Below are 9,167 nucleotides of genomic sequence, written 5' to 3'. Positions count from 1 at the left end.
GCCGGCAGGATGCGTGTATCCCTTCGGCCTGTGGACCGGCCATCTTGGACACCGGCCGAAAAAGGGCGCCGCTGGATCGGCCCGTCGGGCGGACATGCGTGCAGAGGGGGGCGGGGCCTGTGGCTGTGCCCGCGTGTGTATATGCGCGGGGAAATGTACACGTCTCTGTGAATGTGGATGTGAATGTACGAATGTGCCCGTTAGTGAGAGTATGTGGCCGCGCGCACGCACGCACGCGCGCACGCACGCACGCACGCACGCACGCACGCACAACTCCAGCCGTAGTCGCTAGCCCGGGCCGACAAGCAAAGGGTGGGGGGGGGGGGGGGGAGAGAACTAGGTGCCAGGCCCAGGGGCTCCGTTCCCGGGTCCCCAAGGAAAAAGAGCCGGCCTATTTCCTGCCTCCCGCGCAGCCCCCCTCCCCGCTGTGGAACGCCTGCCTGCCCGGTATTTCCCTGCCTGGCCCCTTCCCCCCGGCCCCCGGGGGGCCCGCCTCCCCGGTGTTCCCCCGCCGGCCCCCCCCCCCCCGCCCCCCCCCCCCCCCCCCCGAGGGCCCACCTGTTCCCCGAGACTGGTGTGCCGCGCAGGCGCACACAGGGCCGCGCATGGGGTGGGCGCCCGCACGCGAGAGTGGGGCCTGCCACCAAAAAGGACGGGAAAAAACCGTCGCGCTTGGGAGTAACGAGAGATTGGTCACGTGGATTGTAGCGGAATTTAAACTCCGCCCGAGGACCGACCTCCTGGTCGGTGGGGCTGGGGGAGGGGGTGGGGGGGCGAGGAATTTGGCCGTTCCATGCCCCCAAGAGGATGGGGGAATTCGGGCGCCTTTGTGTCTGGCCCAAGGCCACCGGGACGATGGCGATGGCCGCCACTGGGCCGGCGCATGCACTCCCAGTAGAAACACACACGCACACGCACACGCACACACGCACACACACACACACGCACACTTCGTGCAACGTGGCGCCGGCCCTGCCCCCGGGCAACCACTTGGTCGTGACGGAAGGCCGGAGGCCGGAGAACGCGGGCCGATCCGGCCAAGGAGAAGACGCAGGGCAGGAAGGGAGGCTGGCCCGGGGCCGGGGGGCGGAAGCGAAGACCGGCGGAGCATCGGCGTGAGGCCTTGAAGGGCCAGCCCCCGGCCAGGGGTGTGCCAATGAACACCCGGCATTCGACTGCGCCCCCGGCCGACCCCCTCCCCTTCTCCCCTCCCCCCCCCCCGCTCTGGGTTTGTTTGTTTTTTCTCGCCTGCCTGCCCGCCCGCCCGCCCGCCCGCCCACCCGCACCTGCTCCATCACTCCATCGTCCGGTCAGGAAGAAAGCCCCCTGAGGAAGATGTCCACCGCCGCCGGCGCCCCGGGCCCGGAGCATGCCGCTGGCCATGATGAACAGCTCCAGAAGCTGACACAAATCAACGCCAACCTGATCGAGGGCCTGGCGAAGCTGGTAGCTGGTGGTGGCCCGGCGCCCGGGCCACTTCCCGGCACCCAGGCAGCCACCCCTGGCTCGCTCCCCGGCGGCGGCCTCACGCCCAGTGCCTCGACCATGTCCTTTCACGATGTGCTTGGGACGGTTCCTCTCTCCGGCAAGGTACGCCTGGTCAGGAGCCCGCCGGCCGTTTTTTTGCCCCTGCCCCCACTCGGCCAGCGGCTCTGCCACCTTTGTCTGACGCAGCTCGCGCCTCCCGCCCCCCTCCACCCCCCCCCTCCTCAATGGCAGGATGACCCACCGAAGACGCCTGCTCGGGTATGTTGCGCCTCTTCAACTTGACCCTGCTCGGGGGTGTTGCCCTCGGCATTGCGATCTCCAAGCGGAGCATGCCGGTCTCCCGCGCATACTAACCCCCCTTCTGCCTGGCCGCTGGTCATCTTCTTTTTCTGCTGCCCCCTCCCCTCCCCCCCCCTCCTTCTCGCCTGTAGAGCTCCCTCTCTTCGTTGATTAGCACCCCCAGCCGGCTGTTCACCAGTGGCAAGAAGTCCAGCGGCGCCGGGGTCCGCATTTCCAGTGTCTCGCAGACCGGCACGGTTCTCGGCCCGGTGACCAACTCCGTGCTCTTGGTGACACACCCCTCCGGGACCGAGGCCATGGGGGGTGCCCCGCCGGCGGCCGCCACCATGGAACTCCTGCCCAATGGGCAGGTCCCCCTGTGGGCCGACACCGTCAGCCGCAGCGTGCTCGTGCATCTGACCACGCGCGAGCGCAAGCGCCAGGAGGCCATCTTCGAGCTGCATCGGACCGAGACGATCTTCGTTCGTACGCTGGCCGAGATCGAGCATGTACGGCCAGGCGCATGGTCTCCCCGCACATGGCCCGGTGGCTGAGCTCCCCTCTCGCACTGAGGCAGGCCGTTTTCCTCTGCTCTCTTTCCTGACACCCCCCCCCCCACTCCTCCCCTCGCCCCGGTCTTCCCTTGCCTGTATTAGATTTACTTCCATCCCCTGAACAAGGCCGACTTGCCGGTGGCCAAGGAGAGCTTGGCCCTCTTCTCCAACTTCCATGAGATCACTTCGGTCCATGCGGCCTTCACGGTGGCCCTGAATTCTCGGCGCTTCTCCTCCCCGACCCCGGTCATCAAGAAGATCTCGGATCTGGTGCAGCCATTTGTGCGTGATGCTCCTCCCCGCTGTCACTGTCGCGTGCTCCCCCCGGATCCTGTCGGGAGAGGGGGGCGTGCTTTCCATCGCCCGCCGCCACATGATGACATACTCTCCACTCACACACACACACACACACACACACACACACACACACACACACACACACACACACACACACACACACACGCATGCGGGCGCGCGCCCCAGATCGAGTCGCTCCAGCTGTACCTGCCGTACTGCCTAAACATCCCAAAGGTGGAGGCCGAGCTGAATCGCCTCCGCCAGGCCATCCCCGAGTATGAGACGGTGCGTGCCTCGGCTGTTTGGGGGGGGGGGGGGGGGGGAGAGTGCCTTCGCTGCTTCTGCCATAGTTCGGCTGCCTTTGCGACACACCACACACTGGCCATGTGCGTCCATGTGCGTGTGTGTGTGTGTGTGTGTCTGGCCCTATGTCCGGAGGCTGACCTGCCTGTACAGAAAATCCGCGACGCCATGGCCGCTGTGCGGCCCGCCACCGCGGCCAGCACCGGCGCCCCCGCCACCGGGACCACCCTCATGTGGAATCCCCATGAGAATTTGATGCAGCCGATGAACCGCCTTTTCAAGTATCCGGCCCTGCTGCGCCAGATCTGCACCTACACGGCGATCGATGGCCCGGGAGGCGATCTGGATGAGCACCTGGCCCTGGCCCGGTGCTGCCGGCAGATCGACGCCCTGCTGCAGCAAATCAACGAAGCGCAGCGTGCCAGCGAGGCGCGCGAGCGGCTGGCCTTCCTCCAGCGGGCCGTGGACTTTGCCTCGGTGGCGCCGGGGTTCCGCCTGACGGCTGGGCCTGGCGAGGGGGTCCGCTTCGAGAGCCCGATCACGCACATGGAAATCGGCCGCGATTGCTCCATTCAAAGCCGCCACGAGCTGACCATGGTGTGTGTCGGCCGGCACTTGCTGCTGCTTCGGCGCCCGACCGCCGGAGCCGAGCGCCTGACGCCGATTGAGGCGCCGATCGACCTCGACGACGTGACCACCTTCAACATCCCGGACCCCTCGCCTGGTGCGTGCTCTCGCCGTGCTCTCGCCGTGCTGCCGCTGCCCTGCCCCCGATCGCGGCCCACTTTCTAACCCCTGCAGCTGCCTTGTCTCCCTTTCCATACCCCCCCCCCCCCCCCCCCGCCCCGCCCCGCCCCGCCCCGCCACACACACACACACACACACACACACACACACACACCACTTCCCTGCCTCGGCTTCGCCTCCTTCTCCTCGCATGACGCAGGCCTGCGCCACCTGTTCGAGCTGCGCATCGCCCAGCCCAAGCAGCTGATGGTTGTGCAGGTCCCCTCTGCCGAGGACAAGCAGCAGTGGCTGGGGCTGCTCCGCGAGTCGACTCTCGACGCTCAGGCGGCCTATGCCAGCCTCCGGCTGCCGGTCGACACGGCCGCCTCGGCCGGGACCCCAACCACGCCAACCGGGGCCGAGGGCGCGCCGGGAGCCGAGGGTGCTGCCCCGGCGCCTGTGCCCCTGCAGCCGCTCGGCGTGTCGCTGGCCTCCAACCGCGACGAGTTGCTGAACTCCCCGGCCGCCGGGCCGGCGGTCTCGTGGCCGAAGTTCTTCCGCCGGTCGACCAGCTCCGGTGCCATTTCGGTGGCCGCCAGCGGGGGCGGCACCGGCGGCGTCGGCGGCGGGCCCGGCGCCTCGACCACCGGGACCCCTGGCTCCCAGTCCAATGCCCTGGCCATCACAAAGGCCGTCATCTCCACCATCTCCACCGGGTCGGGCCTGGCCACGCCACTGGCCGGCGGGTCGGGTGCCGGCGGCGCCGGTGGCCCGGGGGTTCCCCTGCCGCCCGGTGTCGGCGTCCGGCGCGAGCGCGTCAGCTCCAACGAGGTGGCCCTGACCGATGAGCAGATGGGTCTCTGCCACAATGAGCGGAACATCTTCAAGACCGTGGTCATGGTGCAGCAGCTCCGGGACAGCTCCTGGGAGAAGCTCGGCCGCGGCGACCTGATGCTGGCCTTCCACCTGGATTCCGGCAAGACGCGCATCATCTACTATCGCGACGACTTGAAGAATCTTTCCTGCATGACTTGGTCCCTGAATGCGTGGCTCATGCCGCGCATGGTGAACGACCGGTATGGCGAGCGCACGGTCAACATCGTGCTGATCACTGCCCCCGGCGAGATGGGGTCCTTCAGCATTACCTGCCGCAATGCCGCCCTGGCCGATGAATTCCACCAGCTGATCGGCCGGCACATGAACCAGCTCCATGTCGGGCCGGGCGGCCAGCCCCTTGGCCCGGTTCTGCCCTGTGGTCCGACCGCGGCCAAGGCCGCCGCCGAGAAGCTCGCCGGCAGTGACATCGCCAGCACCACTCCCACCGCCGCCACCCCTGTCACCACCACCACCACCACCACCACCGCTGCTGCTGCTACCGCTGCTGCTGCTGCTACCGCTGCTGTTGCTACTGTCACGGGCGAGGCTGCAGCCGGTCCCGCGGCCGAGATCACCACCGACAGTGTGTCCGGGGATCCTGGCGCCCCCGCCAAGGACATGGCCGCTGAGGATGCTGCGTCCATGGAGGCAGTGACCGCTGAGGCTGTCGCTGCCGAGCCTGCTGCTGTCGAAGCTGCTGCCACCGCTGAGGCGGGTGACACCACCGAGGCCGGGGCGACTGCCAATGTCACCGAGCCCTCCGGGACCGGTGTGCCGGCCTCGCCTGCTGTCGCTGCCGCTCCCGGTACTCCTGCTGGCACTCCGGCATCGCCGACCCCCATGGCCGCGGCTGTGGCGGCTCCGCTTCCGGCGTCGCCGATCCCCTCGGCCGCCCTGCACACCCCTCTGCCGGCGTCGCCACAGCTGCTGGTGTCGGTGGCCCAGCACCGGCAGCTGGAGGCGGCCGCCAGCGCGGCCGGGCTGCGCTCGCCCCAGACGCCCAACCGCCTGTCGCGCTTCATCGAGTCGCACGTGCCTTCGTCGCCGACGTTGTCGGGCGCCCCGCCGCCTGTCATGGCCGAGTACCCGGAGCAGCTCCCCCGGTCGCCGATCCCCGTTCCCCGGACGGCGGATGTCCTGTTCGCCGACTCCGAGAGCGACAGCGACGCCATCCCGGTTCTGCTGCGCGTGTCTTCCGACGAGGAGACGGAAGAGCATGAGGACGAGGTGGAGGGGCTGGCCCTGGCATCGACGGCCGATGCCGGCCACGCCGGCGGGCAGCACGATGAGGATGACTTTGACGCGCCCTTCTTCGTGCGGCTGAATGACGCGACGGACCTGCTGCCGATGCCCAGCCCGGCGCAGACGGCCGCCCTCCTGGCCGCGGCGGCCTCCTCCCCCACGGCGGCCATTCCCTCATCGCCGGTGCATATCCTGCTGAGCCATGCCATGCGGTCGCCGCCCCCGCCGCCGGCATCGCCGCTGGCTGCCGGCGCGCGTCTCGGCCTGGCGGCCACGCTGGTGGAGACGCCAGCCGGGCGCATGGCCCTCGGTGGTGGCAGCGCCGCGGGGCTGGCCGGTGCTCGGCGCCGGCCCGGTACCCCGGCCACGGCTTCGCTGCTGGCCACGGTGACCACGGCCCCGGCCGAGTCGCCGGAGATCCTCGGCACCGACAGCCTGCGGGCCGTGGAGCTTGACGATGGCACCGCGGCTCGGGCACATGCCGGCCCCCAGGATGAGACTGTGCCGTCCTCCTGCTCGTCCTCCGACGGTGGGCATTCCAGCGATGACGACGACGATGACGATGACGACATGTACTTCACGCCGATGCGGTCGCTGGATACCCCGGCCGCGCCGGCCACCGTGGTCACGGTCATCCGTCAGCCGGTTGGCAATGTCCAGCCGCTGGTGAGCACCCCCCTCCCGGTCTTGGGGACCGGCGAGTCGACGGGCCAGGCCCGTGCGCTGGCCGGGCCGCTCGGGGCCAGCGACGACTGCCTGTCGGCCCTGCCGCAGCCCATCCGCGGCCCGCTCTTCGAACCGGTGGCCGGGGATGCTGGGGCCGCCTCGGCGCCGGCCGCCGCCGGCCCTGTGGCCATCTGCCTGGACACCTTCGATCCGGACACGTGCGACGATGTGGTCGCCCTGCGGCAGTATTCGCATGCGGTGCGCGCTGCCCTGGAGGCCGAGCGCGCGGCCGTGGCCGACCTCACCCGCCGGCGAACCTACGAGCAGGCGGTCGTCACGCGGCTCATGCAGCAGTACAACAATTACCGGGTCCATGCGGAAGCCGAGCTGAGCCGACTGCGCGAGCAGCGCAGTGTCCTCTTCTCCAGCCTCCCGGTCAATAGCCCCGGCACGCTGCTGACCGTTCAGACTGGCACCCCGGCCACTGGCGACATGGTGGCTGATGAGGTGGGCGCCGCCGCTGCCCCGCCCTCTCCGTCGCCCCTCCCGCCGGCGTCGCCCCTGGCCACCGGCGGTAGTGAGTAGCCAGCTGCTGGGCGATCTCCTCCTCCTCCTCCTCCTGCACCTGTGCAGGAATGGGTCCATCAAAATAAACATGCATTTTCCCATGTCCCCCTGCTGGGCACCTTTTCCCGCGTTGTGGCCGGCTTGTGGTGGACGTGCAAGACCCCGGGCGAAAGAAGGGCGGGAGAGAGGGGCAGGGTACTCTGCTCCTTGTATCCTGCACAGCCAGGCACGTGCCGATCGACGCGCCGGAAGAGCCGACATGCGACGGGCTTCTTGGTGTGCCGGTCACCGGCCACACCTCTGTGCCAGTTCCCCCTCCCCCGCCCCCCTTGTGTACACTTGCTGCTTCCGGGACCCTGTGCACCAAGGAGCTTGACAAAGCGCAGCGCCTCGGTGCAGCTGCCCTGGCTGTTTGCTGCATGCGGGCGGGTGTCGTTGCACATGCGCCCTGCCGTAGGGTAGTCTTATGTTCGGATCTCACCAAAGAATCTGCCCCCCCCCCCCCACCACCACCACCACCACCACCACCACCACCACCACCACCACTACCATCATCAGTCGCCCCCGCTACATGTGCCTGGCACCACACCCGGACGACTTGGCACCTTTGCGGCCCGGCGACCGAAAAAAGCATCAACATTCACATGCACCCCCTGGCACGAGCCTTCTTTTTCATTGTTGCCGCGCGCGGGCGCGTACAGAAAGGCGCCTGGGAGGCGGGGGAGGAGAGATGCCAGCGCAAGACATCGGCCAGCCGCAAGGACATGTTGCTCTCGGAGGGCAAGCTGGAGGGCGGGGGCTGGGTGCATCAAAACACGGGCGGCACCCAGGTGGTGATCTTCCGATTGTGGTCGACATAGAACAAGCGCGGGGAGAGGACACCCGGGCGGACATTGCCATTCTGCCCGGCCTCGGCATCGCCCCAGGGTGTCGGCACGGCCACATAGCACTCCCAGCCCGGGGGCAGGCGCACCGGTGGGGCGGTCACCTGCTGCGACACGCGCGGATCGACCCACGACATCGGGGCCATGTCGTCGACCTGCGGCCCGGCTGCCCCGGAGCCAGGCGGGCGCGGGCGCCCGGCAAACACCTGCCGGCGGAAGTAGGTGCGGCCGTCAGGCCCGACGCCCAGGTCCCACCCGGCCGGCATGGCATACGGCCGGTACCGGGAGCTGGGCACCAGCGGGGCCACCTGCTGGGGATTGGCCCCGGAGGCGGAGGGCAGCGGCGCGTCGGCCCCATGTGCCCAGTACTCGGTGGATCGGGTCAGCCCGTACACCAGGTCCGAAGGGTGTGGCGCCGGGGTGCTCAGCCGCAGGGGGGAGGCCCGCCCGATGGCCGGGCTGCTGTAGGCCGGGGCGGCCGGGCCGGGCTCCATGAACACCGGACTCGGCTGGCCACCGGTGCCAAAGAGCAGCGGCGTGTGCATCTGATAGGGCGGGGGGCTGCGGGTGTTGGCCGCAACAGCGCCGGCCCCCCCGGCCCAGGGGGAAGCGACCGCCGCACCGGGCCACTGGGTCTGCACATCGCCATACCCATTGGATTGCAGCAGCGCCGAGACATTGATCTGGTTATTGGACGGGGGGCCGGATGACCCGCCCGACGCCGGCGAGAGGGCGGGGTAAAGCCCGGAGCCGCGAGGAGGGCCCTGGAAATCGGCCGACCACTGGTGGGCCATGGTGGACGGGTGAGAATGCGTGGCGGGAGGACGAGGGGAAAAGGGGAGCAGGGGCCCGGGAAGTGACGAGAAGGCGCCGGGAGGAAGAACGCGCGCGCCGGGAGGGTGTGCGAGAGGAAGGGCATGGGTGGTGCGTATTGACCCTCAGAAGCCGGGCCATGGTGGCTGATGAGGCACCCTGGCTTGGGGCCGGAACAGAGCCGGCCCCGTGCTGGCATGCCCGACCTGGTAAGGGGCTCGACACCTGGCCCTGGACATGGTCGCAGGCGACGCCCAGGCCATCGTCTTGCTGAATGCAAATGCCCCATCCACAGGTCTCCCAGGCTCGGGGCTCGCCATCCTGCTGGGATCTCTCCCGGCCGCCGGATCTCTCCCGGCCACTCCCTCCCCCGCATGTCCGACACCTCCGCACATCTACACACACATCCGCACATCTACACACACATCCGCACATCTACACACACGCACACACACACACACACACACACACA

The 9,167-nt window shown here is 69.0% G+C and overlaps 2 protein-coding genes across 3 annotated transcripts; one reads left to right on the top strand and one right to left on the bottom strand.

The window, feature by feature from the left end:
* The first annotated feature begins 1,269 nt into the window (after positions 1 to 1,269).
* H696_03953 lies at positions 1,270 to 7,099 on the top strand. 2 transcript variants are annotated; one of them, XM_009497822.1, is made up of 7 exons: positions 1,270 to 1,590; positions 1,720 to 1,746; positions 1,920 to 2,276; positions 2,424 to 2,603; positions 2,805 to 2,903; positions 3,075 to 3,645; positions 3,868 to 7,099. In XM_009497822.1, the coding sequence occupies exons 1-7, from the start codon at positions 1,336 to 1,338 to the stop codon at positions 7,014 to 7,016; spliced, it is 4,638 nt and encodes a 1,545-aa protein (XP_009496097.1). In that variant the 5' UTR covers positions 1,270 to 1,335; the 3' UTR covers positions 7,017 to 7,099. The 2 variants fall into 2 exon arrangements, with proteins under 2 accessions (XP_009496097.1, XP_009496098.1); XM_009497823.1 differs by lacking the exons at positions 1,270 to 1,590; positions 1,720 to 1,746; positions 1,920 to 2,276; positions 2,424 to 2,603; positions 2,805 to 2,903 and adding an exon at positions 2,929 to 3,004.
* A 707-nt stretch (positions 7,100 to 7,806) lies between these two features.
* Positions 7,807 to 8,676, bottom strand: H696_03952 (hypothetical protein; the record flags this gene model as incomplete). The annotated part of the gene is made up of 1 exon (XM_009497821.1): positions 7,807 to 8,676. The coding sequence occupies one exon, from the start codon at positions 8,674 to 8,676 to the stop codon at positions 7,807 to 7,809; it is 870 nt and encodes a 289-aa protein (XP_009496096.1).
* Positions 8,677 to 9,167: the final 491 nt, after the last annotated feature.

This window comes from Fonticula alba, assembly GCF_000388065.1.
Source record: "Fonticula alba strain ATCC 38817 unplaced genomic scaffold supercont2.6, whole genome shotgun sequence".
Lineage (NCBI taxonomy): Eukaryota > Rotosphaerida > Fonticulaceae > Fonticula > Fonticula alba.
This window is presented reverse-complemented; position numbering and strand designations above follow the sequence as displayed.

Bases quoted from the DNA above. Each gene is read 5' to 3' on its own strand.
- H696_03953 (XM_009497822.1), top strand. From the start codon at position 1,336: ATGTCCACCGCCGCCGGCGCCCCGGGCCCGGAGCATGCCGCTGGCCAT. The intron at 1,747-1,919 runs GTATGTTGCGCC...TCTCGCCTGTAG, and splicing joins CACCGAAGACGCCTGCTCGG to AGCTCCCTCTCTTCGTTGAT. The intron at 2,604-2,804 runs GTGCGTGATGCT...CGCGCGCCCCAG, and splicing joins CGGATCTGGTGCAGCCATTT to ATCGAGTCGCTCCAGCTGTA.